Source organism: Neophocaena asiaeorientalis, unplaced genomic scaffold (genome assembly GCF_003031525.2).
Source record: "Neophocaena asiaeorientalis asiaeorientalis breed wild unplaced genomic scaffold, Neophocaena_asiaeorientalis_V1.1 scaffold409, whole genome shotgun sequence".
In the NCBI taxonomy this organism is placed as follows: domain Eukaryota; kingdom Metazoa; phylum Chordata; class Mammalia; order Artiodactyla; family Phocoenidae; genus Neophocaena; species Neophocaena asiaeorientalis.
The window spans coordinates 2,495,386-2,513,277 of record NW_020175208.1 but is presented as its reverse complement, the minus strand read 5'-3'; the positions used below and the strand labels follow the sequence as shown (position 1 = coordinate 2,513,277).

Below are 17,892 nucleotides of genomic sequence, written 5' to 3'. Positions count from 1 at the left end.
AATAGACCCAGAGGTATAGCAAAGAGCTTTACTCCTTCCCAGGGGAAGTGAAAGACATAAAATGCTGAATTAGAGGTGCACAGATTAGTCTTTGATAAAATAACATCTTTTTGAAGTCTATCTCTGGAGAACTACATGAACTTTCAAGAATGTCAGAGGCAGTGTGGCAGAGAGAATTTAAGGCAAAATTTAAATTTGGAAAAGGTGTTTGACCTTTTCTCATAGAGAGGTTGAATCTCCCCAGTATTTTTTTCACTGGGGCCGGTACTTAGAGGTTAGAAAAATAGGCTCTTGAAAGCCAAGTGCCATAACCAGGTAAAATGCCAGGTTCTTCAATCACCCAATTTAACGGAGTAGATCACTCTGACCCAGAATCATTTTCATGAGGTGAAAAATCAAAATCACCTTTGGGGAAATCTGGATTGGTTCTTTTTTCTAAGTCAGTAGTTTGTTTGTTTTTTTTTTTGCGGTACGCGGGCCTCTCACTGTTGTGGCCTCTCCCGTTGCGGAGCACAGGCTCCGGACGCGCAGGTTCAGCGGCCATGGCTCACGGGCCCAGCCGCTCCGCAGCATGTGGGATCTTCCCGGACCGGGGCACGAACCCGCGTCCCCTGCATCGGCAGGCAGACTCTCAACCACTGCGCCACCAGGGAAGCCCAGTAGTTCTTTTAGAGTATAGTGAAAATTACCATGACACATAAGTAAATCTACATGAATCAGCACAGACTTAAAGAAAAGTAAACTTTGTAAAGGGATTCAATTAAAGTCTAACATTCGTGGCACAAAAGAATTCAAATTGTAAACCCATGTACAGTTGACCCTTGAACAACGTGGGTTTGAACTGCATAGGTCCACTTACAACATACTTTTCAATAGTAAATACCACAGTACTATACCTGCAGTGGTTGGTTGAGTCCGTGGATGTGGAGGAACCTCGGATACCGAGGGCCAACTAAGTTATGTGCAGATTAACCGCCACATTGTTCAGGGGTCAACTTGAATATAAGGAAAATCGTCTGCCTTTTTGACTCCACCTGTGTGTCTGAAAAACTTTCTGCTTTGGGTCAACAGAAGGTAAGATACATTCTTCACAATACAGCAAGGTGTGTCCATACATTCTTCCTTTACTTTGTGCGTGTGAAGGGTTGCTGATGGGTGCCAGGAGACTTATTTTTCCATTTCTCAGTGCTTTGAAATCAGTACCAGCAGCCTATGAAATAGAATCCAGCTAAGAGTTGACTGATAGTATTCTGCCTCCAGCCAGCCCTAGAATCTTTTTAAACAGGTCAGCCAGTATTTGTAACTTTCCCAGAGTGAACTGCTTGCCAAATCCCTGGCACTCCCTTCTCTGTTTAGAAAAAAGTATGTCCAAAGGGTACTCAGTGATCCTTTGCTAAGAAGTTTTTTTTGTTGTGTCTTGGTTACAGATTCGGCCATATGTTTCTAAACAGCCCCTGTAAGGTTGAGAGAAAAAAGGATAAGTTTAAACTTTCTGCAACTTCAAATAATACAGTATAAAGTTTTTGTGGGGTTTTTTTGTTTGTTTTTTGGGGGTTTTTTGTTTGGGTATGCTGCATGGCTTGCGGGATCTTAGTTCCCTGACCAGGGATTGAACCTGTGCCCATAGCAGTGAAAGCGCTGAGTCCTAACTGGACCACCAGGGAATTCCCAGTATAAAGTTTTTAATAATGAATTTCTGAAGCTTAGTGCAGGCCATATTGAGGAGAGATTGCTAGAGTGTGTTTTGCATCTAATCAAGGATGACTTTGGGAGGGGCTAGCTAAAAAGTTTTTCTGCCCACGTTAACTTTACACACAGGTATTACAAGGCCTGAAATTCTGTAATTTCGATTCTTTGGATTAATCATTGTCTTTTCCATGTACTTTTCATCTTATCCACACAAAGGTGTTTAGCAGATAATTTTCTTCGGTTACAAGGTTCTAGTAATCTCCCAAACAATGGGCATAGCCAGTTATGCCTGGATGAAACGTGGTAAAAGGAAATCCTAGTATGGGAGTTCCCTGATGGTCTAGTGGTTAGGATTCAGAGCTTTCGCTGCTGTGGCCCGAGGTTCAATCCCTGGTGGGGGAACTGCAAGCCATGCAGGCTGGCCAAAGGAAAAAAAAATCCTAGTAATTTAGGAAAAGCATCAGTAATAATAGTTATTTGTGAATTTATATACAAAATGTAGGATTAACTAGGAAATTAATAAAAATTTATGGATATTTATCTAGTATCCAACTTGATCTTTTTTAATCCTTAGTTTCTTTATCCAAGAGAAGCTAGCACTTTATAAAGAATGTGAGGACATATTGGTATGTAAAGAACTTAATGGATAGGTGTGTTGCTTGTTTCACAAATTAAGCAATAATCATGTCCTTTAGTCTACAAACAACACCCTCTTCAGCTTTGTAAATGACTGTTAACAGATTAATTTAGCCTTGGCCTCCTTAGTCATAGTCTGAATTAGGTACCCTAACTGCCTTCTCTGCTATTCTAAGGAAACTTTATGAATAGCAGATGGGGTCCCGTAGGGTGAGGAAAGTAAGAATGCACAGAGCCTAGATGTTTTATCCTGTTCTGGATTTCCTGATGATAATCAGGACATATTTTAAGTCCTACTAGAAATTGAAACATTCCAAATGAAGCCTGAATGCTTGAACCAGGCAACCTGGAAGTATGTGTTATCCCTAAATGACTTACTTGTCATGAGACACACAATCTTTTTTTAAGGCACTAGTCTTGTTAGGTTAGGAAAGCAGCAACAATGCAGACACTGCTCTTGTAACCTACAAGGATCACCTTGCGGCTGTGTCTGGATTCCACCTGCCTCAGAAGTGGGAGCATTAGCCTGTTCCAGGCTCTTGGGTAGCATAGCTGTTTTTAAAAAAAGAGCCATTTTCCATCTGTTCACGGATGAGCATAATTTGAAAATTTTCCCCCAGTTTTCTTTTTTTTTTTGCTTTTCACTGTCAAGAGAAATTTCCCCTGAGCAACATCTGCCCTCCCCACCATTCCCTCAGCCTGTGTTAGTTGAGATTTGGGTAGCAGCAAAAACTGACTTGTACGTTGAGAGCTCTTCAGCAAGGCTGATCTTTAGCTGCTCCATCTCTTTGTTCCTCTGTTGCTGGAGTTGCACCCCGCTTCTTAGCTGCCTCTGTTGTTCTTCCATTTCCTCCAGCTGTTCCTGCATGAGGGCCAAGAACATTTCTAATGCACCAAACAACAAAAACCTGACATTGTCCATAATAGTATATTTCCTTACACATTGTTTAATCTCCATAGCAGTACTGAGGTTGAGAAACAGATTCAGAGAATTTGTGTTTTGACAGTGATACTGTTTTTGACAGTGATACTGTTCTGAAAGGAGTCTTGTCTGTTAACCACAGCTTACGTCTTAAAATCCTGCAAAGGGTGGACAGATTTTCAGAGGGACTTTTTTGTTTCCCAATTTTAAGAAGTGTTGGGGGCTTCCCTGGTGGCGCAGTGGTTGAGGATCTGCCTGCCCTGGTCCGGGAAGATCCCGCTTGCCACGGAGCAACTAAGCCTGTGCGCCACAACTACTGAGCCTGCACTCTAGAGCCCGCAAGCCACAACTACTGAGCCTGCACGCCTACAGCCCGTGCTCCGCAACAAGAGAAGCCACCACAATAAGCCTGCGCACCGCAATGAAGAGTAGCCCCCACTCTCCGCAACTAGAGAAAGCCAGCAACGAAGTCAGCAACAAAGACCCAACGCAGCCAAAAATAAGTTTAAAAAGTGTCGGGGAGGATTTTGATTATCTAGTGGTGAACTAAGAATTTTATAGACCCCTTGCTCTATGTACAAGTTTGTTTCCATTAATAATCAGTAGTCTTTATAATGCCCAACAACTTCAGCAATTTAAGTTGAAAGAAACCAAGTCTTTGTGTAAGCAATTATTCTTTTTTTTTATCACTACATTTATTTATTTATTTATTTATTTTTGCGGTACGCGGGCCTCTCACTGTTGCAGCCTCTCCCATTGCAGAGCACAGGCTCCAGATGCACGGGCTCAGCTGCTCGGTGGCCTGTGGGATCTTCCCGGACCGGCGCACGAACCCATGTCCCCTGCATTGGCAGGCGGACTCTCAACCACTGCGCCACCAGGGAAGCCCTAAGCAATTATTCTTGAATATTATATTTGAATCTTCTTGAAGTCAGAGATCTTTACTTAGTACTTACCACAACATGGCATGCAGATAGATGCTTTATTAGTGAGGGTATCAGAGTTGTTAATTTCCTATATCCTTTGCTTATTACATCAGGACAATTCGTTCTAAAGTTGGAAGATGAAGGTGCTATGCCCTGGAGGCCCTCAGGGGTCTTCAGATAACTTTCCCATTCTGCCAAAACCAGGCAGGATGCATTCTGTAAACTGTCTCTGCCTAGGATTAATGCCTGAGGAATGAAGATGTCAGCAAATCAGTCTGTGCCTTGGTTGCTAGCTGACATGGATCCTCAGGATCCATGGGGTAGCTGGGAAGGGAAGGGAGCATTGAAATTGGAAGGCACATCTTTAAGGAGCAATGACTTTACCTCAGATTTTGAAGAACAATAGGAATCCAGTTTAGGTGCATACTGTCATTAGAAGGATCTAAATAATTTGTTCACTGAGTCACCCTTGATATACTTGTGGCCTGTCAATCTGCAGTGTTTTGATACTCTGGCTGAATCTCAACTTTCATCAACATTGTCAAAGGTATTTTTTTTAGTGCCTAGCCATGCTTTGATACCACACAGAGATGTAGCCTTACAATCTAAGAGCATGTTATCTAAAGGAAAGCATCTGCATACCTCTGTGCCCCAGTTTCCCAAGCCTCACCATCTAGCAAACCTGTTGTTTGTGAAGACCTGCTTGTGAAGGCTGTCTGCACCATCACTGATAAGCTGTTGACAGGGAGAAACTGTCACAGAATGAAGGAAGTATTGTACAGTGACAGAAATTAAGGACAATCTCCATTCTTAATCCTGTGTAGCACCACTGGGTTAACTTTTTAAAAACTGCTTTATTGGGACTTCCCTGGCGGTCCAGGGGTTAAGACTCCGTGCTTCCACTGCAGGGGGCACGGGTTCGATCCCTGGTTGGGGAACTAAGAACCCACATGCCGAACAGCGTGACCAAAAAACAAAAACTAAAAACAAACAACAAAACAAAACAAACCTGCTTTATCATCTCAATCTTTCATAAACTTTCCATTTTCTTTAGTCTGGCATTCAGACTCCTGCTAGTTGGACCCTTATTTCTAACTAGAACCTCCATTATTCCTGTAGTCTGCACTGTCCACTATGGAAGTCACTAGCCACATGTGGCTATTGAGTACTTGAAATATGGCTAGTCTGAACTGCGATGTGCTGTGAGTGTAAGATACATAGCAGATTTCTAAGACTTGACACCAAATATATATATATATATATGTGTGTGTGTGTATATATATATATATATCTCAAATTTTAATGTTGATTACGTATTATAGTGGTAATATTTTTGCTATGCTGGGTTAAATGTATTATTTTCACCTGTTTCTTACATTTTTTTAAATGTGGCTACTAGAATTTTTTTCTTGTTTTGGCCACGCTGTGTGGCATGTGGGATCTTAGTTCCTCAGCCAGAGATTGAACCCACGCCCCCTGCATTGGAAACGCAGAGGCTTAACCACTGGACCACTAGGGAAGTTCCCCTAGAAATTTTTAAATGACATCTGTGGCTTGCATGATACTTCTGTTGGAGAGTGCTGCTCTAGTCTGACCAAGTCAGATTTCTGTGCCTTTACTCCTGCCATTTCTGTCACCTAGATAGCATCTGTTCCCTTATATTGTAGTTTTTTATTCATGTCTAACTCCCAACCAGATTGTAGGTTCCTGGTTCTTAGTATGTCCGGCACCCTACACATAATGCTTATTGAGGTGAAGCATGCAGATAGTAAGCATATTCCATCTTTTGGCATTAGAAGTCTACCAATTTCAAGCTAAAAACTTTGAGATCATTCTCAGCAAATTCCTCACCCCGCCCACTGCAACCAGTCACCAAATGCTACCCATTTAACTTCACATCTCTCATCTCTCATCACTCCTCTAAGTGGTGTTTCCAGGCTCTTTCAATCTACCCTCCACACTGCCACTTAGAGTACGTAATTACGTGGCAGGCACCATTAGCAGCACTTTACAGATATTAACTAGTTCATTCCTTGCAACAGCCCTATTAATCCCATTTTACATGTGAGGAAGCTGAACCACAGAGGTTAAGTCATTTGTCCAAAGTTTCTCAGTTAGTGGTAGAGCCAGGATTTGCCACTGACTTACAGCTCATACTCTTAATTGCTTTATTGCCTTCATATAGATAGATATAAAAGTAGATATAGATGATAGATAGATGATTGATAGATGATAGATAATAGATGATAGATGAAAGATGATAGATGATAGATAATAGATGATAGGTAGATGATAGATGAAAGATGATAGATGAAAGATAGATGATAGATAGATGATAGAGAGATTGATAGATGATAGGTAGACAAATGATAGATGATAGGTAGATAGATGATAAATAGATGAAAGATAGATAGATGATAGGTAGATAATAGATAGATAATAGATAGGCTCTTAAATGGTCTTCAAACTGTTTTCCAGGAAACCACAGGAGGAGGCCATGCTGGAGTGACCTTGTCAGTCTTTAGTTAGACAGTAGCTCTACTTTTACTTGTTTTACATGTTGGCATTCCATATAAAATTGTTTTGGGGAAAGGGTCTGTGGCTTTGAAGAAAACCTTTTTAGGAAAACCACTGACCTAAAGAATACATAAAGCCGGGCTTTCCTGGTGGCACAGTGGTTGAGAGTCAGCCTGCCAATGCAGGGGACACGGGTTCGTACCCCGGTCCAGGAAAATCCCACATGCCGCAGAGCAGCTGGGCCCGTGAGCCATAGCCGCTGAGCCTGCGCGTCCGGAGCCTGTGCTCCGCAACGGGAGAGGCCACAACAGTGAGAGGCCCGCGTACTGCAAAAAAAAAAAAAGAATACATAAAGCCCTTTGCAATCTGGTCCCAATCTACCTCTCCAGCCTCATCTCTCTACTTCTCACATTCCTTATGATCCAGCCACACTGAGCTTCTCACTTCCCATAACAACGTCTGTGTTTTCATGCTTTTGTATAAGCTGTTCCCTCTGCCTAGAATACCCTTCCCTTGTCTACACAGTGAATTCATTCTTTAAGGCTCAGCTCAAACACCCTGTAGTAGTTGAGTGTGGACTTGAACTAGATGGCACAGGGTTACATCCTTCCTTCATCACTTCCTAGCTGTGTAACCCTGGACAGATGACTTAGCTCTGACTCACCTGTTTTCTTGTTTTTCAAATGGTGACAGCAGTCATACCTATCTCAGATGTAAGAATTAAATGAACTATTGCATGTAAAGAACTTCACGTACATGCTAGCTATTGTTAATCCTCTAATGAAATTTCCCCCTTATCTCCCCAGGTGTAATTATACCTGCTTCAGTACAATGCTTTATTCCTACAACTATTACATTGTCTATCACACTGAAGCATATTAATTATTTCATTGATTCTAAAACTCACACTTTAACATCTTACTTGGATCAGGATGCATCTTACGATCAAGTGTATTAGATTTTATGAAATTTTATCTGGCATCCTTCCTGGACTATAAACTTTTATTTCTTCTTTTCTTTTTCTGTTTAATTTTTATTTTTTGTATTTTTTGTTCATTTTATTTATTATTATTATTATATTTTAATTGGACTATCAACTTTTTGAGGACAGGAGCTGCCCCCCACTCCACCCTACACCACAGCGTCTCATCCCTTGCCAGCACATAGCTCATTGCCTGGCCCATAGAAAATAGGCACTTAGAAGATATTTGTCAAATGAATGGATGATGGTGATGAAAGAGGCAAAGTTTATAGTCATAAGAGTGAAGCGTACCCTTGAAAAGTAATCAGATGCCATACATGGCCTTTGGCAAACAGTTTAGGAAGAAGCCATTTCAGAAAGAAGAACTGGGACTTCCCTGGTGGCGCAGTGGTTAAGAATCCGCCTGCCAATGCAGGGGATACGGGTTCGAGCCCTGGTCCGGGAAGGCCCACATGCCGCAGAGCAACTAAGCCTGTGCGCCACAACTACTGAGCCTGCACTCTAGAGCCCGCGAGCCACAACTACTGAAGCCCACGTGTGTAGAGCCCGTGCTCCACAACAAGAGAAGCCACTGCAGTGAGAAGTCCGCGCCCCGCTACGAAGAGTAGCCTGTGCTCGCCGCAACTAGAGGAAGCACGCGCACAGCAACGAAGACCCAACGCGGCCAAAAATAAATAAATAAAATAAATAAATTTTTAAAAAAAGAAAAGAAAGAGAAAAATTAGCTCTTTCATACCTTTATTCCTACTTTAATTATGGTATGGCGATAGGAGACACCCATCAAGATTGTTTTCTATAGAATGATCTTTGGAAAGGTGCACAGATCATCAAATCTGAAACAAATCCAGTACAGTGACGAAAATCACTGAGGGAAAAGTTCTACAACTCTAGTACTATGTCAGAAAATTCTAATCCTGAGGATTCCTTACTTAGAGCACCACCATCCTAGTTAGTCTTGCCTGAAATCTAAGCATCCTCTTTGACGTCTCACCTCTCTGCCCCACTCATTCTGTAGCCAAGTTTATTCTACATTTGTTCTTGTATCCTTCCCCTTCCTTTTATTCCTGCTACCATTGTTTCCTTTTACCAATCGTAGCTTCCTAATTAGTCTCCTTGCCTTTGGGTCTCTAGCCCATTTTACACACCGCCACCAATACTGTTTCTAAAAGGAGAGCAACGATCATGTTAATCCCTTGATTAAATACCTTTATGGGGACTTCACTGGTGGCGCAGTGGTTAAGAATCCGCCTGCCAATGCAGGGGACACGGGTTCAAGCCCTGGTCCGGGAAGATCCCACTTGCGGCGGAACAACTAAGCCCTTGTGCCACAACTACTGAGCCTGTGTGCCACAACTACTGAAGCCTGCGCGCCTAGAGCCCACGCTCTGCAACAAGAGAAGCCACGGCAATGGGAAGGCTGCACACCGCAACAAAGAGTAGCCCCCGCTCAACACAACTAGAGAAAGCCCACACACAGCAACAAAGACCCAACACAGCCAAAAATAAATTTTAATGAATAAATAATAAATAACAAAATAAAAAGAAGCTCTTAAAAATAAAAAAAACCTTTATGGATGCAACTGACCCCTGAATAAAGTCCAAACTCCCTAATTTGGATTTCAAAATCCAATGTGATCTGCCCCGATTTACCTTTACAGGTTCAACTCACCTCTCAGTTTTTCACCTTTCACATGCAGCCAAGTTACAAATTATATTTTAGATCTATTAGATTAAATAAAATATATTAAAATTACCTTCACCTATTTCTCTTTTATGTGGTTATTAGAAAATTTCAAATTATATATGTGGCTTGCGTTATATTTCTGTTGGACAGCACTGCTCTAGATCTTACCTATACTAAAACACTTAGCTCAAATAACATTGTCTTCCGTTATGGGTTCTCTGATTTAATCCACGACTATTATCCCATAGCATTCTTATTTGTACCTCTCTTAAATCACGTTACTTCCTACCCTGGGTTACAATTGTTAATGTAACATTTGATTGAGTGTAAGCTGTTAAGGTTAGTATTTGTTTATGCAAAGATAATTAGTGCCCTTTCACTAGATTGTGACCCAGTAAAAAAGCAGTGCAGTGAAGGCGGCGGGCAGTGTTGGGTGAGTGAGGGGAGTGCATATATGTATAGTTTGAAAACGTTCAATATTATGACCAAAAAACCCCACCGTTTTCATAATACAACTACAGAAAGCTTGACAAAATCTTCAGTGAAGTAAATGCAGCCATTTTCAACAGAGGACATGTTCCCTTAAGGATACGTCAAAATCTCTGGTAGGGCATAAGATTACGTTCATCCAGAAAAAGGGGGGTTCCAAAAGACAAAAGTACTGCTCTGAAAAGCACCACACTGTGGTCTTCTCATGGTACCCAGCAGCTCTTAAGTCAGTGCTTAACTGATGCATACTCTGAGCCTGGTGGCAGAGATAAGTAAAACATACTCCCTACCTTCCGAAAGCTCACTGTCTGTGGGGGAGAGAGACTTGTTTATGCACTTAGTGTTCGTCTCCCACTCTGTTCTAAAAGGGATTAGAACTGGCTCACGATCAGAAATAGCCTGAATACAAGTGAAATGGTGACAAATGCACAAAAAAGGAAAACGAGGAATTGAGATTTATAGATTTCATCCCGGTTTTTTAAGACTGGAAAAACTTCAAGGCAGAGATCAGATAGGTGGGGCTTGAAGGTGAATATGGGAGAGGGGAGAGAATGAATACTACCTAGCCTCATTCCCTCCTGCTCTATATAAACCCAAGTGTGATTCACTTAGAATTGGAAACTTGTGCCGTGGAAAGAGCACTGAAATATTTGGGGGTGGTCAGACTAGAGTTCAAATTACTCCAACTCACTGGGCCTCAGTTTCCTCATCTATGAAAAATGATAATAGTTGACTTGGAGGATTAATGAAGATCAAGTGAGATAATTGGTGTAAAAGTGCTGTGTAAATTAAGAGTGCAAGATAACTTTCAGCCCTAGCACAGGCCTGAATGAATGAAATGGAAAATGGCATAAAGAAGTGAGTGAATGGCCCAAGGAACAAATTGTTCTTCCTACATATGCTAGTATCCTTCAGCCCAAAGACATTCGGCCCCGATCCCCTTTTCCTCCCCAGGCTAAAAGACTGTACTTCCTTTCATGCCAAGTGGGCCTACCCTGTACTGCTGCACATCCTCGTCTCGTTTTTGCCTCACAAGGGTGGTCTGGTCCTCCAGATTCTTGTTTTGCAGCTGGAGCTGAAGGGCCTCTGCTTGCAGGGGTCGCAGAGCCTCCTTCATCTCCTGGATCTCGGCCTGGGTTTTCTGCAGAGCTTTGGCCGCAGCTTCTTTCTTCTCTAGGAGCCGCAGCAGCTGAGGCTCATACTCCTGCTCCAGGCCCTGGCGGCTCTCTGCCATGAGGTTCTCGAACTGGGCAGAGAGCTGCCGGCTCTCCTGGAGAAAGTGCCCATCCCTCTGGCTTGGAGGTGCTTCTAGTTGTTGCCGTAACTGCTCCTTTTGCTTCTGATAGGCATCCCGAAGCTGGGCCGATTCCTCCGAGAGCTGGGCTGCCTGGGCGGTCAGCACTTCCCGGAACTCGGCAAACTGGGCCACGTCCTGCCGGCGGCACTCCAGCTGATATTGGTAGGACACACATTCCTTCGTCACCTTGAACAGCTTCTGCTTGACCAGTCGGATCTCCTCCCTCAGCCCATCCCTCTCCAGCTCTGCCTGGGCGTGCAGTTTGTAGGCAGCCAGGATGTCATGGTGGACCCGTTGCACCTCCTGCAGGGCTGGTTCCCGGAGCAACACAAGCTCATGGATGAGCTGATCCCTCTCCTCTTCCAGCTGGGCCACGGCTTGGACACACTGCTGGAAACGCCCCTCCAGCAATTCCAGGTCCTCTGTGCTCAGGCTCCCCTCTGTGCTGGGACTCGGCCCAGCTCTGAGGCTCTCCTCGGGGTTAGGTTTCTCCTCACTCGGGACTGTCTCTCCCCCACAAACCATCTGCTCTGGGCTTGTAGTCTTCCCCGGCTTCACCGGCTCTTCCACATATAGCATCTCCTCTGGCTTTCCTGGCTCCTCCACATACAGGGCCTCATCAGGCGTCCTGGTCTCCTCAATATGCAGCATCTCCTCAGGCTTCTCGGTTTCTTCCACATACATAGCCACATCAAAGTCACCTGTGTCCCCCGGGTAGAGAATATCCTCTAAGTTCAAGGTCCCTTCCAAAGACAGAGTAACTTCTGGGTTCCAGGTCCCCACCTCATACGGGGATTCAGAGTTCTCCTCTTGCAGAGAAGTGGCCTCTGCTCTTGTGTTCCTGCAAGAGAAACGACAAGGTGAGAGGGCAGCCACAATCCTGGGATGGTTTGTGACTGGAGCCAGTAGGACACAGGCCTAATTTATATCAAATTCTCACATCTCAGAGAGCACACGTCTGCCCCTTCCCTCCATCGATCCACCCCGACACAGGCCATTGCTTAGATCTGACACCATCCCCATGATGTCAGTGTCGAGTCTCTGCTTACATACCTTCAAGGACTGGAAACTCACACCTGAGCTACTATATGTTCCACCGTCATAAGAAAATTCTAGTGTTGAGGTAAAACCTTCCCTGCAATTTTTCCCTGGGTTTGATTCTTCTTTCTAGAATCAGACAAATCTAATTTTTCTTCCATGTAAGTTCTTTGAACACTTACAGAGAACTGATTTATCCTTCAATTATTCCATGCATGCCAAGGTTTCCAGTACCCTCCTCATTTGGGTCACTTCTTTCTGACAGGCTCCAAGTTGACAGGCTCCAAGTTGACAGGCTCGCTATCCCTTGGGGATGGGTATAGGAAGCAATACCCAGGTGTACTCTGAGCAGTGATTCCCTGGACACTATACTCCTATTTTTGCAGTCAAGATGCCCTTAGCATATAGGGCAGCTCCATCATATTCTTGATAAATGCTGAGTTTGACTAAAATCCTGAAGACTTTTTCACACCAAGTGCTTTTAAACCACATCTCTTGTTCCTATAAAACTTCATCTTGTTGGAATTGGCCCATCCTTCTAGCCTGTCAACGCTCTTGAATTCAGATTCTGTGATTCTAACAGATGAGACCCTTAACCCAGCGCCCGTCGCCTGCTAGCTTACTCAGTTCCTGTTGAGGAATGCTCTCCTGCTGCTTTGGCCCTCAAGTGGCTTTGGTCTTTCCTGTTTCAAATGCATCTTACTTACCTTGGATCTCTGAGCAATTCTTTGAAAACATAAAATACCATGGAAACAATAATAAATTACACTTTTAAAGGTCTTATATATGCCAGGCCCTGTTCTAAATGTTTTACATCTATCAGTTCATTTAATCCTCATAACAATTCTATGAGGCGGTTACATTTATTATTCCCATTTTACAGATCAGGAAATGGAGGTTAAAGAGATTAAGTAATTTGCTCAAGGAAACTCAGATACTCAGAGTGCACCACTTATAAAACAGACTAAGTTTGAGTGTAGCTTTCAATAAACTTTTCTTTTTTAAGATATAAAGTATAAATGAAAAGCCTCACATATCAAACAAAGAATTTGATTTCTCTTGAAAAGGCTTACTTGTGTCCAGGTTTTCAGCTCTATTTCTCAGCTCCAAGTTCCCAATAAAGATTATTTTTATTCTAAATCGTGTTCTCAGTCCTCCTCTCTACACCCCAGGAATCCCTGGCTTCCCTTTTGTATCTCCTGATGGCCCTCTGGAAACCACAAAAGTGTGTCTTCACCAGGCCCCAAACATCACTGGCCTCATTCAACCCCAGCACCTGCACCAAAATCTAAAACTTAATGACAACTCAACAATCATCTAGTCCATTCACTTCACTTTACCAGAGATGAAGTGCTTTTTTTGTTTTTTATAAATGCATTTATTTATTTATTTTTGGCTGAGTTGGGTCTTTGTTGCTGGGCGCGGGCTTTCTCTAGTTGCAGCGAGTGTGGGCTACTCTTCGCGGTGGTGCATGGGCTTCTCATTGCGGTGCCTTCTCTTGTTGCGGAGCACGGGCTCTAGGTGTGCAGGCTTCAGTAGTTGTGGCTCGCAGGCTCTAGAGCACAGGCTCAGTAGTTGTGGCACACAGGCTTAGTTGCTCCGCGGCATGTGGGATCTTCCCGGACCAGGGCTCGAACCCATGTCCCCTGCATTGGCAGGCGGATTCTTAACCACTGTGCCACCAGGGAAGCCCTGGAGTGCTTTTTTAGATATCTTCATCTGATGTTACTTGGCACCTCAAACTCAACTGCCACCAAATTATCCTTCTCCCTGAGCTTGTTACACCTGTATTTTCCAGCTCAGAGAACTGTATCACCATACACCAGGCTGATGAAACAAGCAGTCTTTTTTTTGTTTTTTAATTAGAGTACAGTTGATTTACAATGTTGTGTTACTTTCTGCTGTACAGCAAAGTGAATCAGTTATACATATACATGTATCCACTCTAATCTTCTAGATTCTTTTCCCGTATAGGTCATTACAGAGTATTGAGTAGAGTTCCCTGTGCTGTGCAGTAAGTCCTTATTAGTTATCTATTGTATATATAGTACTGTGTATACGTCAATCCCAATCTCCCAATTTATCTCTTCCTCCCCTTTCCCCCCTGGTAACCATAAGTTTGTGTTTTACATCTGTGACTCTATTTCTGTTTTGTAAATAAGTTCATTTGCACCATTTTTTAAAATATTTATTTATTTCTTCTTATTATTTATTTTGGCTGTGCTGGGTCTTAGCTGCAGCAATGTGGGATCTTTAGTTGTGGCATGCAGATTTTATTTCATTCTTTTTTATGGCTGAGTAATATTCCATTATATATATGTACCACATCTTCTTTATCCATCCGTCTATTGATAGACAAGTGGTCTTTAAACAGCCAACTCACTAAGAACTGACATTTCTATCTCAGAAAGTCTCCAGTCTCTATCTCCCTCTTCACCCCACTGCCAGGACCCTCGTCCGAGTCATCATCCCTCACCCGCACTTTCGTACCAGCCTTCCCATAAGCCTTCTTCCTTCTCATCCCAGTCTGTTCTTGACAGTGCTGCAGCTTGCTATAATATAAAGCAAACCATCTTGCTCCACTTCACCATATATAGCCAACTGCTTAGCATAGATTTAAGGCCCTTAAAGATGTGACCTCAACATACCTCTTCAGCCTCATCTCACATTACTACCCATAGCCCACCCAATGCTTGACTACCCGTAACATGCGTTAACTTTTCTACCTCCTACTCCTACCCCACAATGTCTAAAGGGTCCAGCTGAGAAAATACAGTTCATTGTATACCACCTGACTAGAGAACAGTCCTACACTACCTGGAAAAGTAGAGTTCCTAATGCCAGGAAGGATGCACCTGCTCAGCTAGCCAGACCCACCCGGATCCTCAACGGAGTCCCTGCTTTGCCAGCAGACGGCCCTCACATCATGCTCCAGCTGAGTACTCCACGCTGGAATAACGTAATTGTGTTCAAGGAAGTATTCTAAGCGTTTCCCATAAATACTAATTTATCTGATGCTCATCCATTATCCCCACTTTATAGATTAGGAAACCAAAGCACAGAGTAAAGAACTCACTCAAAGTTCTACAACTCGTACGTGGTGGAGCCTGGCGAAGGCCGGCAGTCTGGCTCCAGTGCCGGAGCTCCTTTTTACCACTCTCGTCTTAGAACAGGCATAAGATCTGAAAGAGGTAAAACAACTACGGCAGGTATAGAGCTCGGCCCTAGCATTCAAAATATATTTATATCTATTTACCTAACAAATTTCTACTCATCCTTCAAACCCTGCTCAAACTCCACCTCCTCTGTTAAGCATTTCCCAGACAACTCCCATTCTTGTGTTCTCAAGGCACTTTGTAGGCAGCTCATCTTTGAACTAAGTGCTTTGTGTTACAGAAGAGCATGTGTCTGTCTCCCCTGATAGTCCATTTCCTAACAACCAGTACAGTTATTCTCTCTATATCCCAGGGTGGGGCTCTGTAGAAGGTAGGCAGGCAGCAACCAACTGAGCTCCAGGGAGGAAACTTGCCCAAGGTCGAGTGGCAAAGCTGGAAGTAGATTCCAAGTCTCCTGACTTGCAGGCAGTGCTGTTACCACATACCACTCAGTCACCCCATCCACAGTGCCAGGCCTCTGCTAGGTGCTGCCCTCACACTGCTGTCTCTCTCTAAGGAGCTGGGGGAAAGTAGATTATGGGAGGCCTAGGGGCAAGGGGGCCAGCTTAACTGGGGCCCCTGACCTCAGGTTTCCTTGGGCTCCAAGCAGCCTCCCTCTCTGCCACTTTGTCCCTGTCCCTAGAGGATTCCAGCAGCTCCCAGCCCATCAGGGATGTGACTGGGAGTGTAGGTGATACTGTGCAGGCATGAGTTGGTGTGTGACTCTGTGTGTACCCCTATGTGTGTACAGGTGAGTGCACATGTAAAACAAGGCTCAGCTTTGTGCCCTTGGTGACAGGGGAGGGGTGTCAGGTGTGTGTGTGTTTGCACCTCTACCTCTTGGTACAAGAGGAAGTCCAGGGCTACAGGCTGACCTGGGGCAGAAATGCTCCCTACTCGCCCCAAATCCTTCAGCCACAGGTCCCTTCCCCGCTAACCAGTGGCGGAGCTGACCGTTGAATGTTGGAGAGGGCCTCCCCTCCAGGGCCCCTGCCAACCAAGGCCCTCTTGCTGGTCTGGGACAGTAGACTCTCCCCTCAACCCCGCCCCGTCCAACACCACCCCAAGCCCCAGACCAGAGAGAACCAGCTGCTTGAACACTCTCAACTCCAAGCTGGCAGCCGCCCAACCTTGCACGAAGTCTCTTCCACACGGCAAATCCAGCAACTGGAAGCCTCCATCTCCAGCTGCATTTGGGGTGAGCAACGAAAGAAAACGGGTAGCGTCTTTGGCCACTGGGGGCCGAATGGCATCTCACGGTTGGTGCCCGCTAGTGTGAAGCGGTTAATCCTCGCACCGCCGGTGGGAGGGGGAGGGGTAATTATAAAAAGTCCCAGACAACCGGAGATGCCAGGCCGGGACGAGACGCCCCGATCTCCCTTCGTGGGTGGCTCCGCCCCGTGCCCCACCCAGGCTGGACCCCCGCCCCCGCCCGGCGAAAGGCGCTCGCGGGGGGTGGGGATCCATCCAGCACCCCTCCCACAGGGGGCGGCGACGCGGCCCCGGGACGGTCCTTTCCTACCTCGCGGCCTCGGCGGCGCCGTCCCCGCCGCGCCGGGGCTCCGGGCTGGCCATGGCTGCGCGACCCGGGCTGGGCGGCCGCGGTATTAATAGCTGGCCCCCCGGGCAGCCCGCGACCGTCCGCCGCACTGCCAGCTGCAGTTCCGAGGGTCCCGGTTTGCGCTGGGCGGGGCGGGGGGGCAGTGGAGGAAGGTGTCTCCGCAGCCTCAGGAGAGCGCTTGCCCTGCCAGACCGGCCCGGGAGGGGAGCAGGGTGTGGGGTTGGGGACCTCGAGGGACACCGCACCCTGCCCGCCGCCCGCAGGAGTTCGGGGGTGTCAGCCGCCGCCCGGCGCCCTGCGATGCCCCCTCGCCTGAGCGCTGTGCCCCGCAGCTGTCGCCGAGGGCTGGCGGAGGAGGGGGTAACACTACACCCCGTACGTTTGGGGACAGTCCGGAGCCTGGGGAAGGGCGGTGGGAGGACTGCGTGGGAGGGTTTAAGCCTCTAAGGTTCAGTCCATATTTAACACCGCTTTCCGCCCTCACGCTGCGAGGTTTCCAGGGGTCTCTCCGCTTGCTCCACCTGTCACCCCCCACCCGCCCTGCTTCTGCCCACTCCAAGGCGTGCCCCTCCCCCAAGTCCTTAGGCCACCAGTGTCAGGATCAAACTCAACACTGAAGGCTGTCTCCCTAAGCGAGAAGCTGCCAGGCCCCTTCCCAGACCTGGGCCTCGGGCATTCTCCCTTCTGATGCCTTTTTTCCACTTAGCCCCTCTGGGGAGGTCTTTGACTCAATCGCAGAAGAATGCTGTTCACGTAACCAGCAGAGGGGCTGGATGTGTTTAATCAGAGAGGCCTTGAGTAAAGGGGGGTGTGGCGGGGGGGCGGCCGTGCGGAACGCTTGTGGGCTGTGCGTTGTGATCCGTGTGCCCGCTGCCAGCTGTGTGAACACCACGTGGTTGTGTGTGTGCCCTGTGGAAGGGCAGGCTGTGTGATGGTGTGTCAGCGTGACTCTGTGATGACTGTGGAGTGCCTGTCCGTGTGGGTGTACCCCACGCG

The 17,892-nt window shown here is 45.7% G+C and overlaps 1 protein-coding gene across 1 annotated transcript; it reads right to left on the bottom strand.

Moving 5' to 3' along the window:
- Positions 1-549: 549 nt before the first annotated feature.
- SYNC (syncoilin, intermediate filament protein) lies at positions 550-16,910 on the bottom strand. Its single transcript, XM_024765299.1, has 4 exons — positions 16,858-16,910; positions 10,840-11,983; positions 3,063-3,187; positions 550-1,454 (listed from the first exon to the last, which is right to left on the bottom strand). Exons 1-4 carry the CDS (start codon positions 16,908-16,910, stop codon positions 1,394-1,396), a joined length of 1,383 nt encoding a protein of 460 aa, XP_024621067.1. The 3' UTR covers positions 550-1,393.
- Positions 16,911-17,892: the final 982 nt, after the last annotated feature.